The sequence below is a fragment of the Fusarium keratoplasticum genome, chromosome 14, assembly GCF_025433545.1.
Source record: "Fusarium keratoplasticum isolate Fu6.1 chromosome 14, whole genome shotgun sequence".
In the NCBI taxonomy this organism is placed as follows: Eukaryota; Fungi; Ascomycota; class Sordariomycetes; order Hypocreales; family Nectriaceae; genus Fusarium; species Fusarium keratoplasticum.
This window is the reverse complement of record NC_070542.1, coordinates 425,579-446,283: the sequence shown is the minus strand read 5'-3', so window position 1 is coordinate 446,283 and position 20,705 is coordinate 425,579. Positions and strand designations below refer to the sequence as shown.

At 47.0% G+C, this 20,705-nt stretch overlaps 1 protein-coding gene across 1 annotated transcript; it reads right to left on the bottom strand.

Moving 5' to 3' along the window:
- Positions 1 to 15,818: 15,818 nt before the first annotated feature.
- Positions 15,819 to 16,356, bottom strand: NCS57_01477000 (uncharacterized protein; the record flags this gene model as incomplete). The annotated part of the gene is made up of 3 exons (XM_053064360.1): positions 15,819 to 15,918; positions 15,995 to 16,073; positions 16,152 to 16,356. 3 exons carry the CDS (start codon positions 16,354 to 16,356, stop codon positions 15,819 to 15,821), a joined length of 384 nt encoding a protein of 127 aa, XP_052906244.1.
- Between the last annotated feature and the right edge of the window lie 4,349 nt (positions 16,357 to 20,705).

The window sequence follows — 20,705 nt, the reverse complement described above, 5'->3', positions numbered from 1 at the left end:
ATTGCCTCCGTAACCGAGGACCAGAGGTTGCTGCATCCGATGGAACTGGTCAAAGCCAAGAGTCATGTTGTAAGAGGCGGAGGCTGAAGCCGATGATTCCCAGAGGTCAAGCCGACTAGAGAAACTTGTTGTTCGGTCGTCGCTGGAGTTGTCTATTTGCTTAGCCTCGTTTGGGCAGAGGAGGCAGAGGGAGACTAGGTGGCGGGCCGGGACAAGGAGGGAGTTGCGAAGGTCGCTGAGCAGGCATATTGATTATGGTGCGTGCCGCTTGACTAGATTCGAATAGTTATCAAGAGAACCAAGTACGATTAGCTAAGTCCGTGACGGTTGGTAGTGTTGAGTGTCGAGTAGTATCGAACAGTCGGGATAGGAGTAGTATGAGAGAGTTAAGTGACGCGAGATATATTGCAAGGAAGCACAAGCTGGAAAGAGGCGATGGTGAGTGCCTAAATAATTTCTTAAATGAGTTAATAGTAGAACGGGGCTGATTGACCGATGATGTCATGCTCTCGTAGCTTTGGCGACTCCCCAGCGTCCCAGGCGTGAGCTCCATCTCTGAAACATAGCGTGAACCTTCGTTTTCTCGCGCTTTGGCCTCATTCATCTGCTCCTTCTAATGTAATCCACGGGAACTCGACGCAACCCCTAACTTCACCCGCCCTCATTACTTTATCACGATGCGCGGTCAATGATACTCAATGATTTCTTAGCGAAAATAGCTGCTAATTTCAAAACAAAATGAGAATTGACTAAAAATGCTCTCTTCAACTAACGTACTTGATAAGCGAGCGCCGCATTAGGATTTACACCTCAAGTCGAGGTTTTCTAGGGATTGATTGAGAGCTCATGGATGACTTTCGTACGATTTGTATGATGATTCTGGTGGTAATGTGTCGCAGGCCAGGCATGAACTCAAAGAGCCTCTGGAACAGGGGCCCGATAGGGCCACGGGTACCTGGCGACTGATAGGTGGGCTCCCATCTCAACCAACCAAGCCAAGTAACTTGATTGATGGACACACTGAATGGCAGCAGCAATGTGGCCGCACGGGTTAGGGTAACATTCAAAGTCCTTGAGATCATGTAGTCAGCGATCAATGCGCAACAGTTCAAGCTCTGTAACCCCCCGCGAGATCCGACTAGTCCTATGCTAGCGCGGTGATCAAACTTGGATGCATCTCCTGCTTCATTGACGCCATGGTCCAATTCTCATCCGGATAGCCAACCGTTGAGGGGGTTCGAAGGCCAATGAAGCTGGAGTGGCAAGTCGGGGGCCAGGCATGCTAGACGGTGGACGTCGAGGACGTAATAAAAAGGAGACGCCTTTGCCACTGAGCCAAACCTATTGTGATTATCCTTTGTTTCTTTGATGCGGCCCGCTGAGCTTGCACCCCGCCAGAAATTTCCGGTCCCTGCTTGCAGCTTGTACTACGCAAGTCCTTCTCCGAGATGCCGAGCACATGGAGTCCGAGCCACAATTGTGTAACACTCGAAGCCATTCTCGTCACACTGACCTAATGCAACGCTATCACATGCCGAGACATCATACCAGCCGCCTTTCGTTAGTCAACCGCGTCAAGAACGAACGCTAGCTACACACGGGAACCGGGTCCAGGACGGCGCGGTGACGAAGGCAGGGACCCTGGACAATGAGATCGAGATGACCTCTCCCTTGTACAGACCTCGAGACAAATAAGTAGAAAAGGAAATAGGAACATTCTATGGCTTATAGGCCGGTCAAATCCCCGTCCCCAAGTCCCCAAACAATACCACTACACAAGCTTTCAGATAACGCATCCACCCTAGAGGTCCCTACAATGGCATCTTATCATCCTTGCCATTCTCGTCCCAGTTCAATCCCATCTTCATCCTTGCTCAGGTCGCACCGGGTGCTACTACCGTCGATATGAGGCCTCTCGCTGCGACTTCTCTTCGCATGCTTATACATATCGACTAGACTCATAGACGAGGTAGTTCTAAATAAGGGTATAATTGCATCCCGAGTGCTATAGAAGTTATATCTTAAGCTCATACACCTCGAATATCAGGTCAGCCACGCAGGTGGAAAGATCGCGGTGGATACGCTCCAGCTCCTACTGGCTTGACTTAAGTTTCAGCTATTCTTCCCTCTGCTTGACACGGAGCTTATTGGATGCTATTCGGTTTCGTTCCTGGATTCTTTTATTGCGATTATTGCCAGGTTAGGCTAGATGAGCGCCATTGCCGCTGGCATTTCTCTTATGGCGAAAAGTTAAATGGTTTATCTTATTCTTTGCTTATGGATTAGCGTCTCTATTACCTAGCGGGGTTCTTCTAGCGGATTTACGAGACATAATATCATCAAAGTAGCAAATTTGCTTTCGATTTAGTTTCCTTTATGTCGAGGGTAAGTACTAACGGCCCTAGACGGGAGGTAATTCCTTAGAAATCCTACGCTCAAACACCGAAAACAGGGGAGTATCCGCTATGACAGGATCGAGGCCGTTCCACGAATTCATATAATCGGTCTCATGGCTAATATCATGCCAATAGTCTATCGAGTTAGTATTATAGTAATAGAAGAAGTCATCGAGTAGAGGACCGGTCGGCGTATAGACGCCGTTTGACGTGCTGCTCTTGCCTTCTAATATACCAAATGGGTCTAGCTGGTTTAACGACCACCATTGCTCTCATAGAAGAGATTCGGGGACGTAGGATGTCCCAAAGGTTGAGTTATCTCCCATGTCTCTCGGCTCACCTAGGCCTCTATTATCCGTGAGATAAAGAGAGATCACAGGGTATATCTCTATACAAGAAGTTCAGCTGATGGCCAAAGCACCGGGGGAAGAGATAGAGGGAGACCTTAACCATCTAGAGCCGTCTTGAATACCCGCTGGGCTATTTCTGTGCGAGTGACGGTGGTTTCGAGTAGGTGAATAACCGCGCACTGGAAGCTCGGGATGACTAGGGGTAAAAGAAGCTACTGTGCTGACGCTAATACAAGTGGCTGCGAACGAAATGGCCGGCAATATATTAATAGAAATCGAAAACAGGACGTGGAACGGCCGACAAGGAAAGTCGCTCAATTGCGCAGACCGATCAGAGCTCGACGAGCGGCGGGAAGGGAAAGGTCAAATTTAAGGATGTGAAAGCGCGTAGATAAGAAACCATCTCAGTACCATTGAAACCCTAGGTTCGGAAGAAATTCCCCGGAAAATGGTAGCCAGGCTTTCGAAGCTAAGATCCTCGATCTGTCATCCGGTTTTAGAGGCCACACTGCCCGACTCGCCTTGCTGGGAGGGACGGCACGAGAGGGATGGAGCCTTGATGGTACCTGGGCTCACATTTATTCGCGCCAGTCCAGAAAGGGATAGTTAGGGGGACTAGGGGGGATCAGTGAGACTCGCACAGGGCCCAACCGTTTCGTGTTGAAGTCCGTGTGAGAGTTTGGAAACCCGCCCAATAGGCAGCCAAGGTTGGTGCATGTCTGCGGCCTCTAACTGCGGAATTGAAAAAGAGTACTCCGTAGTGGAGGTTTATTCAAGATGATTCGGCATACTTAGTAGTCCATGGGGCTCAATATGCAAACACCTCTAGGATAAGACGGCGAGATAGGACAAGAGGAAACAACGGCGATGGTCAGTCTACCTATTTTGTTTGTCGGATGTCACGTATTCCTATAACCAGTGTTTGTTTGAGAAACATACTTGGATCCTGGTTCGCCAGATCAGGTGCTGCCTCGCACAGCTCATCAAAGGTGTGATAGAGGCTGCGAGCAAAGGATCTTATTTGATGTTGTTTTGGGATAGACCATTCTGCCAAGGGAAATCTTAGCCCTTTCACCGAGTAGCTCACATTCCCCCGTAATTATCGGCTCCACTGCCTTCAACGTGCACCTTCACGGGCATGGGCAAAGCAAGTCGCTCTGCATACCTATGTACACGGTTTACACCCAGGAAACCTCACTAGGGCGACTCGCCCGGTGGGCGGAATGGGTAGGCCCACTTTCAAGTCTACCCACCGAGTATCCGATATTGGACGCCACGATCTACGATTGCCATCTCTTTATCTCTTTGACTGCGCGAAGGCTCCCACACGGTACCAATCTCCACTACTAGGTCACTATCTAAGTCGCTCTGTAGCTGCGTGGCAACATGTTAGTCCTATATCTCGATTTGGGTGAGGGAAGTGAGATACCATTCATAATTGGCTGGGATCCCTGCAAGATACCCAATGGGAGCCTTCGCGCAGTCAAAGAGATACCATGCGGCTTAACAGGGCTTCTTTGGTGGTGAATTTGGCACCAGCCTGGTCCCAAAATATGGGCGTATCTGCTTGAAACAGCCCTTATCAACCGCTATCTTTTGGAGGTTTGAGGGCAGCCTAAGTGGAAGCGATATACAAGCATAAGCTCAAGTGGCGGCAAGCGCCCTTGATCGTAGATGTAAAGTCTTTGGAGACGGTGTATGTGCAGTCTTGTTGAGGCTGCTTCATAGTTTATACCGGATTGGTAGTTGTGAATAGCCTCACTTTTAATTGTTTTGGTTTTGCATGCGAGCCACCACTTCTAACAACGTGGGGCGAGATGATTATTTAATAAACTTGATACGTCGAGACCCACGACGTTCTACTTAAACTAAGTGGCGAGCCATGTTGTATTTGTGTCTATGTGTAACTGTGATTTTATTTGTATTTTTAAATGTGAACGTGGAGAAATGTAAACCTAGCACGAGATGGAATGAGTGCCATGGGACACTGCGACCGTATGGGAAGCAGTGGTAATCAAACACCACGAGGTGTTATGCAAGACGTAGTAAATGAGGGTTGGGAATACCCTCATGTAAACTTTACCCACATGAGTCCCGAGCGGATGAGCGAGCGTAGCGAGGGAAGACTGAGGGATTGGCAATCGAAGAGCAGCTCCCGCAGGGCCAGTCAGGACTATGTCCTTAATACCGACCGAACGAAGTGAGGGAAGGTGCGGAACGGAGTGCGAAGGCACTGAGCACGGAGAGAGGTTACGAGAATGTGCATCGAGTAACAGTACATCGCACGGCTCCACAAAATACGGGATTTTGGGACTTTTTCGAAATCGACGTGAGATTTCTATGAGAACGCATCTGGCGTTGTGTGGGACTGAATCCGAGTGAAGGGCGAGGATTTGGTCACTTCTGTTAAGGAAGTATACATACCTCACACCACGAAGTGGTGGGAGAACCTAGCTTACAATACCGTGAGGAACCGGGGTACCCGGATTTCCGAGCGGTTTATAACTTTGGTCTATCCCTTCGATTGTCGGGAGGCTCCAGTAGGTAACTCGCCCCACACTACCCCTGTCATATGAGCAGTACCTGCGGGGAACCTAAAGATGCGTCATTAATTATTCCCACCTAAAATACCGTATATATCATTTTGAAGTTATCAATGAGTTCTCAATCAATCCCTGCCGATACCCTCAATGCATATGATGACCAGAGCTTCATCAGAGAACATAATAGCCGCCGGGAGCATAAGTATGATAGCACCTGGCGGCCCGACCTTCCTCCGGCTGAAGACCGAGGGTTCAATTTCCAACCTTTTTATGTGGAAAGGCGCGAACTTAAGGTCAACTAACTACCCCAAGAGCCGCTATCCCTCTTCTAATACTTTATGCCTCTTTCCCTAGTTAATAGCTAGGTTAAATATACTAATAGCTAGGTTAATAGCTTACTAGAAAGGGGCGTTATTAATAGCTGGGGCTATGAGTTAAAATAAGGGTTATAGCTCTAAGTATAGACTCTGACCTCTGCGGCAGAAGTATATATCTAGCTTAGAATCCTAATTTATATAGGAATCCATAAGGAAATTAAGGTTAAAGACTATTAGAAGACGCCTAGGCTAGGGGATTAATATCTTAAACATTTAATCATCAAGTTTATGCCATATAACCAGTTTTAACTCCTTTATCACTACCTTCGCCCCTTTAATTATACTAAATTTGATAATAATAAGAGCTTCCCTGCGGTCTTCTAATACGCATAACTATAGTCTAAGTATATATAATATGCCTCTATAGAGCTCTATGAGCCTAGGTCTTATCTCGCTATAGATAAGGGCATAATCCGTTATATAGGAAAAGACTCATAAGTTATATATATACCTAGTAAGCCTATTAATACTAGGTTTAAGGTATAGGTTATGGCTTAACTTGGTATCTTTTTGCGATAGATTTAGCACTAACCCAGTATAGACTATAGTCCCATTGGCATTAAACGCTCTAAGAGAATAAGAATAGCAGCTCGAGGAGGCAAAGGCGGCAGAGGCAGAGGGAGAGGCGGCCGAGGAAGAAGAAGAGGAAATACTAGCCGAGAGAGGGAAGCTGGTGAGGTTGATAAGGTTGAAGAGGTTATCTATATCCCTATAGACGATAGGGATAAAGTCATCGCGTTGAACTTGACTTAGAGCGTCGTTATTGCCCTTATAAACCTACTACCGAAGTCGATATATTATATCTTTGTGGATAACCTCTTCTTATCCCCGGGCCTCTTCCTCTCTTTTCGTTAGCACGGCCACGGTGCTACATGTTACGACCCTCGCGGCTACGTCACGTGGTCCCCACAAATCCCGAGTTCTGAACCACCAATCACAACAGGACCGACACACTAAGGACCGACATCGTTCCTGGACCGCGTCGATCCTGGAACGACATCGCGCCCACTTGCGATCGGCTTCACTCAAGGAAGCCCAAGTATATAGAACGCATTCACTGCACTTTCTTATGTAGTAGCTACCTCAGCTATCAATACAACTTGGTTACACTCAATACCTTTAAGCACATTACCAGACGTGACTTACGCCCTATTGCTCAGAATACGCCCAGCACTCTCTGCCAACATAAACCCAGCACGACCAGGTTTATCCCTTGGGAAACACACGATCGTCACACTACAGGCATAGCCCGCCCTAACTGCGGCATCTTTAAGGAGCTCGCTAATTATAAGAAGAAGGATATATTAGGGAAATTAGGGTTTAAATTCAATGAGATTAGGGTTATATTAACCCCTAATAATTAGGTTAGAGCCCTTAATACTTTTGGCTATATTGCTCTTGCTAATTTGTCTTTTTTTGCTATAGGTAAATTAAATCGCGTAGAAAGATAATGCCCTTATGTTATTCCTATTAACTATATTTAAAGGCGACGAGAAATGTGAGCGCTAGAGGAAGAAGCCGTTAATAATAAAGGCCATAGCACGGCCGATATAGCGTTTCTTTAGTGGCGAGGCAATAAAGTTAATATTAATCCTTATAGTAGCTACTATCTATAACGATAAGATAAATTATATCGATCGAGGAGACCAGATGAGGGTATACCTAGGCTATAATTACCTAATTCGCCGGGGGGCTTAGTAGGCTCTTACTTAGACCTTCTTGCTTAATGTGGTACTTATGAATAACTACCTTCTTTAACTTTATAGATAGCCGGCTTAGAAGCGATATATAAGTTAAAAAGAGTAGCGCCAGCGTATTTATAATAAGTTATTTAAGGCATTTTATAAGGAAAGTCACTTAAGGTAGTCATTTTAGACTAGAGACGAATTTATGCCCGTGGCATAGCATAAATACGTCTAAAGAGGGAAAAAATCTAGCTATATTACTTATAAGGGCCAATAGCTTAGAAAGCCTTAGCAAAAGACTTTAAGCAAGCCTTTAGGGGCGATCAGTAGTAATATAAGGAGGCATTAATCTAGGAGGGGATATAAGCAGTATGATATCGCGATTTATAACTTAAAATATTGTTGGGACTTCTATCATAGGCTAATTTAGGTGGAGAATAATATACCTTTCATGCTCTCATATTTGATTGGTTAGATACCCCTGTAGTGACCTAACTAGAGCCTCCTGACAGTCGAAGGGATAATTTTCTTAGATTTTTAAAAAATCTCTTTAATTTTTTAAAAATAAAAAACTATAAAAAAACAGTGCGAATAAGAAATTATTAAATAAATTATTAATAAGTTATTTTAAAAGTCTAAAAAAATTACCAAGATAATTTAGATTTTTTAATAAACCTGATTTTATATTCTTAGCATATATAGATCTTGATTAGATTATTTAGAAATTTTTTAACCTGTTTTAGATTTAGGTGAGATTTACACTATCTCCTGAGTACGCAAACACCTCCAAGGCGTACCTCGCCCCATATGATCACGGGCACCTCGGAAGTACGTGAGGGGTATGAAAAGTTTAATCCGATAAGAAATCAATACTATTTCCTACCTTAAACACCATCAAATTATTTTGATTTCATCAATGACTTCCCCTCCGATTCTAGAAGAGATACAGGTCATCAACCCCTATGATGACAGGAGCTTTATCAGGGAGGAGCACAGTGGCCGCCTGTGGCCAAATGACCCTACGCGCGCGTTGATTTTCCGGCTGAAAATGATCGAGGCACCAACTTCGAGCCTTTCCACGTAGAAACACGCCCTTTTCACATTAACACACTGCCTCTAACGCCTCTACAACTATTCCAGCTTTTTTCTACCCATATCACTCGTTGAGAAATAGGTATCTTACACAAATTACTAGATCACGTAGCTCAAAGAACACGGCGTTATTAACAGCTGGAATACCCCGATAGAGCGGACTTCAAAACTACACAAATGGGAAGGAACAACGGTCTCAGAGGTATTAACGACGATTGGTGCGCTAATTTATAACGGTGTGCATAAAGAAAAGATGATACGAAGCTATTGGAAACCCCCCAAGCCCGGTGATCAACGTTCTGCGCACTCATTTATCAAGTTCATCTCATACAACAAGTTTCAGCTTATGCACAGGCACCTTCGTCCCTTTGACCACACCAAATATGACGAAACTGCACCTATTCCGAAGGTATTCCAATGCGTTGAAGAGTGGTCTGACCATATGCAAGCCGTATCCATGCAGATATTCCGGCCCGGGTCTCACCTTGCCGTCGATGAGTGTATGATCCGTTATACCGGCGAAAGCGACGACATAATGGTTATCAAAAGCAAGCCTGACCCCGTGGGCTTCAAGATATGGGTTATCGCTCAATACGGCTTCTTTTTTCGGTGGATTTGGCACGTCAAGGAGAAACCACATGGTGCCGTTGGCGATGAAATTTCAACGCAGAAGTCATCATCACGAGGTCGGCCAAGCAAGCGAAGAAAAGTCACAGCCAAATCCTCTAGTACAGAAGACAAGTCTTTCACACCGAATTCGACTCAGGCTGTCGTCGTTGCCCTTACAAATATGCTGCCAGAAGCGACATATCACGTATTTGTGGATAACCTTTTCTCATCGTCTCCCCTCTTCCGCAACCTCCGCAGCCACGGCTTCGGTGCCTCAGGCACGGCTCGTACAAATAGCGGCATCAACCAGGAACTAGTGGATGATAAGAATAATGACGGCAAGGTCAAAAAAATATACGAATTCAATACCGTCAAGGCGATCCCAACCCCTGACAACCAGGTACTAGCTTCAGACACTTTTGGCTAAGAAATCCCTACTAATTCGTCTTCGTTCTGTATCTATAGGTCAACCAAATCGCTTGGAAAGACAACAAGCTTGTGTTATTTTTAACTACCGTGTTTACCGGCGCCGACGATGAGCGTGTCGTCCGGCAGAGGAAGAAGCCGTCATCACGGAAGTCAGAAGCCAAGCCAATACGGCGTTTTTTTGGTAACGAAGCTACCAAAGAGATCAACATACCGACAGTGGCTGCTACTTATAACGGCCAAATGAATCATATTGACCGTGGTGACCAACTGAGGTCTTATTATAAGTATGATCATCCCCTACGCCGTGGTGCGTGGCAGGCACTTGCATGGACTTTCCTCCTTGATGTGGCCCTCGTTAACAGCTATATTGCTCAACTTCACGGATCGCAGCCATATTGGAAGAGATATACGAATCAAAAGGAGTGGCGAGAGTGCATTTATAACGAATTATTTAATACCTATGGCCATAACAGTCAAGCAAGGAGGCATTACCGAGCCGGAGACGAGCGTGATCTACAACAACCCGAATTACAGAGGGAACACATCGACCGCAAGATCAATCATGTCAACCGCAAGGTAAAGTCAGACTGCCTAGCCTGTCGGGGCTGTCGGCGGGGGCAGCTAAGAGTAAGAGCCCCGGAATGGAGCCCTCTTACGGAGGTCAGCGGCAATGAGGAAAAGAAGAAGATGAAGAGGCCGGATGTGCGGAGTCAGACCTCTCACGGATGCCGTATTTGCGACGTTGCGATTTGTAATACGAAGCATTGTTGGGACTTCTATCACCACCTAATTTAGCAGAGGAATTATGTACCCTTTTTTTTGGCGCCTTCTGATTGGATCGAACCCCCCGTCGTGACCTGGTTGGTGTTTGCGCTCTTAGATAGGCTTCGACTAACCGCTCCTCAGTGAAGTTTCAAAGGTTGAGATGGGGTAAAATGAGGGGGTGAGAATTGGGCGGGCGATCGCATCGAGAAGGAATATGCCTTGCAGCCAACATTAGAGCGTTGTTTACTAAGTAGATCTTAACAGCGCCTCGGTCGCTGAGTTCAGGATCATTTTTCCGGAGCCTAGATGGCTAGGAACAGTTGTCGCTCTTTGCCAAGAGAGGCCGTTGTTTATGGTTGAGAGAAATGCGTGAATGGTTTAGAAATCGCCCGGTCGCAAGTGGTCAGTTGGCTCATGATGTACGATAAACAGAAGAAATTTAAATTATCAATCTGCCTTCCATCTCTATAGGTAAAGGAATGATAAAGCTAGGTTATGCGTATGTAAAAATTAGAGGCTCAAAGGTGGCACCTATACTACATAGTCACCTTAGGGAATTACCCAGGAGGTTTCACTCATTGTCCTCCTGCACGATTTCAATATCCATCCCCCGAATACCATTTGTTAGTGGCATGTATTCACACTCCTCCACTTCTGCTCCAGTCACCGTGCGGAGAATCCCTGGGTCGTTGCTCATCAGCGTTACTGCCCTAATTTCCGTGTCATTTGCTAGAAACATTTTCGGATAGATAGTCTCGCTGGCATAGACACAGATGATTGGGAAGTAAACGTTGCCTCCCAAATTACTCGCCACTACATATAGTAGGTCGGAGGGCTCTTCGGAGCTCGAGTTAGTGAAACTATCGATGATAGAGGCAAAGACTATCAACTGCGCAGTCTTCGGGAGTTCATCAGGTTTATGAAGCCGCAGGCGCGAAACTCCAGATTTTAAAAGAGTATCGTGATATCCGTAGAGGAAGCGACCGTGCGAGTCTCTAAAGACGAAGACGCCCGACGGGTCTGTTGCGAACCAGCCCGACCACTCCTTCGCCTTATCCTCCTCAGGGACTTTGTTGTCCGCCACGGCATAGATATTCCTATTGGGTGAGTAGCGAAGTTAGAAGGATGGCTCTTCATCGCGCGTAGTTATCTTAGATAAGATACCACCCTTAAACGTTATGGCGCCGATCCCGTCTGTCTCCTGTTGATGAGCTTCGATAAGCGGCAAGGCAGGGATATCCTCGCGCTTCTTAAAGAAGGGGAAGCACCTGCTATCGATATCGATCGAACGTTAATCGATTGTTTTGCTAAACCTATTAATATCGAAGACGTTCACTGCGACTTCATTACTAAAGCCGACGGCAATTTCTAGCCCGCGGCAGTCGTCTTCTCTAAAACCTCTGGTGCCGTTTTCTAGACTAAATAACGCTCTAATACCGGCAGAGATGAATACTCCTGGCCTTTCAATGAGTTCGACGGACTTATTAAATAAGCTATTCCCCACATCAATGCTAACGCCAAGGGCACCCTCAAGGAACAATATCGTCATAAGCGTGATTTCGCCCTCGACTTCAAAAAAAGGCGTAAGTTGAGGCGTAAATCCATTGGCAAAAGAGCCGTTAGAATTAACTACGTCGATTCGGGCTCTAATAGCGGGCCAGTCAGCCTCTACTCCGGCAAGTAGCTAACCCTCGGCCTCGAGATTGAACTCGACACCTGCAGAGAGGTCGAATTTAGGCCCGAGAACGAAGATATTTAGAATGGAGATAGGTTACAATAGTATGGACGTGATCTGCTTCTTGAACTCCTTGGTTAATTCCAGGTTGGCCACAATGCCTAAGCCTAGGCCTGCGCCTAAACTTCCAGAAACCTCGACAAAACCCTCCTGGAACTAGAGGCGAGATAGAACGAAGATAACCTTGCCACGGATATTGAAGTCGCCCTCTACGCCGCATTCCACGCAGAACACCTCCAGTAACCCCGATGCCTCGGTATCGCCTTGGGGGGACTAGCCCTCGAAATCGGCGCTAAAGAGCCTATAACCCTCTTTATTGCTGAATGGGGTACGAACAATATTCCCGAGTTCACTGGTGTCAAAGTCGATATCTCTGTCCAAATCTCTGTCGACGGTAGTAAAGTCGGCAAGCGCGTCGCTAACCCTTTTGGCCGTATCGACAATCACTTCGCCAGCCTTCCTGAGCGCCTCGCCGGTCTTCTGGACTGCCGTTTTGATAGTAGTGGCGACCTGAAGCAAGAACCAGATGTTAGAGAGTCCTATTGTGCTCTACTTATGGGATTTCTAATGATATACCTTCTTTACTGCCTTTTTAATCCTGTCTCTAATTCTTCTCTTGGTGAGGTTTTCTATAGCGAGATCAGGCAAGTTACTGCCTCCATAGAAGTCCTCTAGGGTAATGTTAAATTGTGTAAGCGTCCTATTGTTTAATGCCTTTGCATCTATCTTTCTAATTTTATTGTCGAGGTACTCGTTAAAGTTAGAATCTCCACTAGGATCCTTGAGAACTTCTCCGCTAAGGCCCTAAAGCACCCTGTCCGGCTCTGCCTTATTTGCCTGAGCCGAGACATTGCCTTGGTTGAAATTCTCGAATTCCACTTCGACTAGGTTATCTTAACCAACCGTATCGCTTAATGATATATCTTTGATCTTGCATGTAATGGTCATGGTCTTATCGTCACGTTCTTCCGATGTGGCTTGAACGAAGTATCGTTGCTGGGAGTCGTCGTAGTTCTTGCACGAGGCTTCCGGAGTGATTATAACATAGTCGCCCCATTTCGGACGAGAGATATTATGCTAGTTGCGCTAAGCATAGTCGTATGGATCCCATGAATCAAACTTCATTTTGATCTAACCAGCAGAAAGGTCACATAAAACTTTCTCGAAGTAGTTTGAGTTTACTATCTGTAGTATCGGGAAGTCCGTGTTGTTTATATTGACCTAAGCAAAAGGTTCATTAGCATTAGGCCCTACCGGTAGTAGGTGATCATGTTAGCGTTTGCTATCGGTTTTGGAACTTATTTCAATATACTGGTTCCCAAGGGAACTTCCTCCTTGGTATATAATATGCGGCATAACTTCTTTAGTTCTAATTGGCTGAAGTCGATAGCATCGAGGTCCTAGTCCCTCTTTAGTGCGAGGTCGGTTCCGGCTGGGGTTGGAGATAACCTAGTTACGGTGGACGAGACGCTTGGGTTTGTCCTAGTAGAGTAGCTTTCAAGTACGCTGTCATCGCCATCGGTACTTAAACAAGGCGGAGGCGGAGTCGTTAGCTTGGGGCAGACGGTTATTGTCTCGTCGACGGTGATTGTTCTAACCCTCGTCTGGTCATACGTAGAACCTCCATGGGGAACCGACAGTGCCAGGAGCACACTCCTAAGCAGTAGAACCAGCGAGGCTTTCATGGCCGTAGCTGTAAGCGCAGGCCGAGAGTTGAGAAACGCTAGCAGCACAAAGTATAATAGAGATATTAAAGAAATGTAATAGCAATGTAGTTAGAAGGAAGAGAGTGTAGAAAATTTAACTCGATACTGCGGGTCTTTAAGGAACCTTTATCGTGCGATTCTCGCAGCTCTTCTTCATTTTCTTCTCGTGTATGAAACCCCTACTAGAAGATAAAGCTTAATTTTACGGTTCTCTTAGCAGCCTCTCTTCAGTCTTCCGATAAGCTTACCGTTCCGCCCCTGTCTACGCCTAGGCTATGGACTAACGGTAGACGGTGTTCAGAATGAGTTGTTAGAACGAATGAGACCAATGAGCCAAACGCATCGCACAACCCAATATTTTGTGGCTGCTTACCGTTATATTTGACTTTCCCCCGGAAACGCTGTAATAATTAATATTCAAGGCGTAATTAAGAAAAGGGTGGCTGTGATATGATAGCCGAATGGAATGTCCCAGCCACGAAAGTTGTTTTGCCACCAATATGTGCAAGGGCTCGAGCTAATAGAATGAAATGGCGGTGAGCGTTGTATCGTATATGCCGTAAGCTTCGGCCTGCCCGATAATATGACAGGATAAGCACTAAGGTCCTTTTCAGCAGCATCGCTTATTTAATAGCTGCCGCTATAGAAGCCGAAGTGTAATGAGGTCACAAGGTAAAGAAAGAAACCTAGCTTCGAAAAAATCATTCTCCAGTATCATCCTCTCCCGAGCAGACTCGTAAGCGACTTCTGGTAGGCAGAAATAATGGTGCCTCCTATCCTCCGCAAATGGTGGTCGCGTCCGACGGCTAGATCTTTACCGGTAAGCAGGTGACAACCTCCTCTCACGGCTCATATGAGAGTAGGTAAGTAAGTGTATTTTCCGTCCGGGTAGCCCCTCCGAGCGGTACAGGACGTGTTGGGCTAGTAGGTAACAGATAGATGGGGAAAGTGCTAAGTTATCGGCACCTCGAAATCAGACCTCGCTACACCAGACCTCTTCTCCGTAAAAAGTAAACAAACAACTATCCAGTGTGGCACGGCTCTGAGACGACCCCTGTGAGACCTACCACGGCCAAGTGGTCTATGGTCTATGGTGGCAGAAGGCACATCAAGTGCCTATTTATTGTGAAAAGGATTATAAAATAGCCGACAGACTCGCCGCCCTTACCTTCTACTAATCCCGAGCTGACGGGCCTTTTTTGTTCCTCGGCGACTCAACCACGAGCTCCTTTACGCGGATAATTGATGGCTCGCCTACCCTAGGGAAACCACAGAAAGCATTAAAGAGTATGCATCAACTCAACGCAACAATGTCAGCAGCTGTTTAATCCACTTCGTGTGTTTTGCCGCTTATCTTCCCTTTCCCATATAACACGCACTTATCCATTCCTAACTTTTAACCGAATCAGATACCGTATACGCACGTGTGAAGAATGATAAACAACATATTCATTGAACGCCAAACGTCCCCCTGAAGGGGGCAATTGCAGGCAGGTTCTTCAATTGCGGGGCAGATACCTAGTGAGAACTATGAGTGATCAATAGACTCGATCGATTTCGAAGCTTCCTGCCTGCAACTACTCCTACATAACCTAGTTCAGCACGTCCTGTGCCCCAGTAGGGAACCTGTCCGGACGGATATATAAATATGCATAGAAAACTAAGCGTCTTTTGTTGTCCGATATCACTGGGTGGATCTTCTTCCCGGCCCGTTTCGAGTCCTCTATTAAATTGCCCATTTTGATCCATCTTGACACCATCACTGTAAATTAGATCGCAGGCGAAAATTGATATTCACCGAAAGTAAGTGGTGAGAACAATTGTTCTCTATTTTTCTATCCGCCGTTGTATAAAAGAGCGTAAATCGTCGGATGCTTGTTGAAAGGAGACTGAAAATGCAAAAATGCGACGGAAAACACCAAAACTGTAGCTACTATAAGCGAGTGACAAGACATAGAAGATATACATGAAACCTCTACCCGAGAATCTATAACTCTCGAGCAGGATCAGCACCATCTCGTAACACCAATCACCCTGATAGCCCGCAAACTCTCGCACCTAGCTGATGTCTTGAAATTGTTATTGACCAGGCTAAAGATAATTGGGGATGTCTTTATAGCTCTATGGCGCCTCAAAGATTGCACCTGAAGCTGCCGACATTGTCGCGCAGCAAGATGCGAAGGTTGCCGTCTTTACTAAGGTTGTCCGAAACCCCCTCACAGTCGGATTGCCTACATTGATGGGAAGCGACGTTAGCCATACTTAAGTGATACTCGCTACTTGGAGAGCGTGGTCTGAGTTTCTTACCGGAAGAAAGAGCAGCTGATCACTCCATCCCGGAGTCTGACCGAGTTTGCGGTGTTTCTGGCGCAGTTCGAAGTGCGGACTAGGTAGACAAATTAGTGCACCTATTACACACTGGCCAAAGGAACCCAAGCCTTGGTATGGGAAGAGAGTTACTTACTGCAGCTGCCGTCCAGGTTAGCGGTGTCGGTGAATTCAAAATTGCATAGTGGCTGTTTGAAGTTGAGCTTATTGTAGAAGCGGAGGGAGGGTGTTGCACGAGCTTCAAGCACGTTGGCTTCGGCTTCGGCGTGGGCCTCAGGAGCCGGCGCGGCAAGAGCGGCAGCGGCGATGAGCCCGAGGATAGCAGCAAGAGAGATCTGCATTGTCGTTGGGTGAGTAATTTGACTGAGTATTTTTGATATAGATGAGGGTGCTGAGATTAGGGGAGAGGCCGCTGGAGCTGTGAATTCCGTCGATTATGGTGCTGGAATAAGACAGATTCATCATGAGGGAGAAGTTTCAGCTATTTATCTTTGTAGAATCAGTACTTCGTCTAGGTGTCAGCTCCAGGTCCTGAGTTTTCTGAAGTAAGCACAAAGATATTATCGAAGGGTGTATAACGAATAACCGTAATACTGCCAAGGCAATGCCGAGACTCTTGGCTGGATCAAATACGGCTCAATAAGCAATGTTCTCGGCTCTCCGAGTCGCCCCACCACCTGGCCCATTAAAAATTGGCCTCTCGAGTTCAAGGCGCCATTATACTTTTTTCAGGTTAGTCCACTGTTAACGCCTCTAATCGCCAACCGGGCGGTGCGTACTCGCCTGTGATAGAGGAGGCTTGAGGTAGAATAGTTGAGCTCTCCAAGGCTTGCTATGGACAGGTGCTGCAGAGTAGCTTGGAAGCATGTGGAAAGGGAGGGATGGCTATGCTGACTGTGCTGACTGTGCTGATTGGGCCCTAACACAGTAGAGCGCTAGGACATACGATATGCCTCCGCCGTGTGGGCGCACGCATGCGGGACAAGAGAACTGAGCTGGTTGAACAGAGCGCAGAAAGTAGGGGCGCAAGCGATCACCGGCGCCTTCCGAACGGCAGCGATGGCGGTGTTGGAAGCAGAGGCAAGTATCCCCACGATAGGGGAACGTCATGCTCGAGCCGGCACTAGGCTCTGGATCAACCTGCACACCCTACCAAAGACGCACCCACTCGCGGGTCTCAAGACGTCAAACAGTCGGAGATATACGTCTCCAATGAAGAAGCTCGCGCTGGCACAAGAAAGGAACACAGTTGAGCGAATGGAAACAATCCAAGCATATTGTCGCACTGAGGGTGCTAAAAGGATCAAGGGTCAGGTAAACGATAATGAGCAGCAGCAGTGTGTTGATTGATTGTTGTCTGAGGTTGTCTCTGGTGCGGGGTATTCCATCCCGCAGAGTTACTTAAAGCATACGGCTAGATTACTAACGCAGTTGTTTCATGAGGCCGTGAAGATCATGCCTACCCTGCGACAAATATCAATATTCCGGAGTCGAGTATGCTCACTTCATACACCACCGGACGGCTGATTTGTCTCCGGGCTGGTTAAGATCACCTGAAGCATCGGCCGAAGTAGTGGACGGGGGCTAAGGGATGGCAAACTTAATGCAAGGCTCCAAAAGTCGGGTCCAGACTCGTGCGTAAACACGCAGCTCCTACATGGTGCGGGAAGGTTCCATCCCGCTCTATCTAACATTGACCAATCAATATTATCAGGCCCACTCCAACTTTGGAGATTATTGGCTGTTGGAGTGGAGGAACACAGTCCCACATCCTCCAACCAGGTGACGCCAGGTCATTTCCCCGCACCTCTCGTACAAAGCATTGCCCATCCTGTGCAACACCCATCCTGAGCAACACCCACTCGAGGCGTCAAATACCCGTAGACTCATTCGTAACACGACGGGCCTCAAACAACCGAATCCGAATACACTTCTGCAATGGCTACCTCCATCATCCATCAGCTTAAAAACATTCTTCAAGGCACGGAGGCCGTGGAAGCATCATTGCATGAGATACATCTCACTCAGGAAGCACGAACAGAACTAGACATGATTGCCGATAGGTTCAGGGCACTCGCGATAACAATAAGAAAGAAAACTCAGTCTTTCAGGCCGGGTCAGGACGACGAATCATGGGAGAAGAGCAAGGTTCAGCGAGAGAAAGCTGGGCACGCTTTGACAAACGTCTTGACTCGGAACAAGTTGCCTAATCTACATATACTCCGAAAAAACCTCATCACGATATTCTGCGGCCCAGTCAGGCACCAGCACGACTCTCCCTCGGTCACGACAAGGAAGCTAGCTACCGAAAAGAGGTGCGAGAGGTTACGACAATTGAGTCCAGACGGCATCATTTCATGGGCGATTGGACATCCGTGCGGCTCCTGGGCCGCAGGTGTGATGGGTAATGACGTTTTTAACTGTTTGCTGCAAAATATCGAACCGAACTATCCCTTGAGCTGTGGAAAACCTCCCGGCCGTACCGAGCCCCACATCCGCCCCAACTCCTGAGAGGTACATGAGCGGAACCTTATGATGCGTCATTGATTGATTCCACCTATATCCTCATAGAAATTCTTTCGGATTGATTAATAACTCCCCAATCGGTACCTATAGAGATCTCGGCGGAGGCTCTCAACGCGTATGATGACAGCAGCTTTATCAATGAAGATAATAGCCTTCAAGAGCATGAGGGTGATAGCACCCGGAGACCGGCTTTTCTGCCTGTCGAAGACCGGGGCTTCGATTTTCAACCCTTCCAAGTGCCGCGACGAGAGCTTGTTGTCAAGCAGCTGCCCCAGAACCCGCTGTCCCTTTTCCAACACTTTATACCTATTTCCCTAGTTAATAGTTGGGTTAAATACACTAATGACTGGGTTAATAGCCTACTCTAGAGCGGCGTTATTGATAGTTAAGAACACGAAATAACAGAAAAGTCACGCCTCCGCGCCTGGAAGCTAACTACGGCTGCAGAGATATATATTTGGCTTGGGATCCTTATTTATATAGGAGTCCACGGCGAAATAGTAGTCGAAGACTATTGGAAGACCTCTCAGCTAGAGGATCAGCGGCCTAAATACTTGATAATTAAGTTTATGACTTATGACCGATTTCAACTCCTTTATTATTATCTTTGGCTCTTTGACTACACTAAATTCACTGATGATGATGATTTTCCTATCGTCTTCTAATGCGTTGAGCTGTGGTCTTAATATATTTAACTTGCAACAACAGAGCTTTGTAATCCGGGCTTATATCTTGCTGTAGACGAGGGCATGATCTGATATACCGGAAGGAATAAGTAAGTTATATACGTCCCTAATAAGCCTATCGACACAGGCCTCAAAGTCTGGATAGCTGCCCAGCTAGGCCTCTTCATGAGGTGGATTTGGCACTAGCCTGGCGCAAAATACGGTCCAGTTGGTGTTGAGAGGAAGAAGCCGGCATCATAACGAGGGATGAGGAAAGGCAAGGGAAGAGGCAGCCAACGGAGGGCTCCTAACGAGGTTGACGAGGTCAAGGAAGTTATCCACGTCATCACAGAAGCTGGGGATAAGATCATGGCATTGAACTCGACCCAAAGCGTCGTTATTGCCATTATTAACCTGTTGCCGGAGTCGACATATCACGTCTTCGTGGATAACCTCTTCTCGCCGCTAGACCTCTTCCGCTCCCTTCGTCAGCACGGCCACGGTGCAACCGGCACAGCCCGGCCTAACTGTGGCATCTACAAAGGTCTTGCAGAGGCCAAAAAGGCCGATAAGGCAGGGAAGTCAGGGTTCTAATTTAATGAGATCAAGGTCATCCCAACGGCAGATAATCAGGTAGGAAGTCTCGACATTCTTCCTTACAATTCGGCCGATAACTTATCTTCTTCTTCTCTAGGTCAATCAGATCGCTTGGAAGGATAATGCCCTCGTATTGTTCCTTTCAACCGTCTTTACTGGTGATGAGAGATGTGATCGTTGGAGGAGGAGACCGTCAACGAAGACCCCAACGGCACGGCCAATACAGCGCTTTTTTAGTGGTGAGCCGGTCAAGCTTATATCGATCCCTACTATTGCCGCTCCCTACAACGACGAAATGAATCATGTTGACCGGGGCGACCAAAGGAGGTCATATCTAGGCTATGATCATCCTATCCGCCGGGGCGCTTGGCAGGCTATTGCTTGGACCTTCTTATTAGATGTGGTCCTTGTAAATAGCTTCCTCTTACAGCTACACGGGCAGCCGGCTTGGAGCCGTTATACGAGTCAGAAGAAGTGGAGGGAATGCCTCTACAACGCGGTCTTCAAGGCCTTCCATCCACAGAGCCGATCAAGGCAGGCATTCCGAGCCGGGGACGAATTTACGCCCGTGGCACAACATAAGCACGTCCGAAGAGGGCAAAAATCAGACTGCCTTGCTTGCAAGGGGCTTCAATTAGGGCAGCCGAGGTCAAGAAGTGCAAGGAGGCCCTTGGCCCCAGTCAGTTACAACAAAAGAAGGCGCCAGTCAATTTGGGGATGTGAGCAGTGTGATGTAGCGATTTATAACTCGAGAGATTGCTGGGACTTCTATCATAGGCTAAAATAGGGGGGGAGATTAGGTATCGCTGATCCGATGCATTTTAATTAGCTGCACCCCCCCGCCGTGACCTGGCAGGAGGTTTTCCACAGCTCAAGGGATACTACTGTATGAAGAAGAAGCA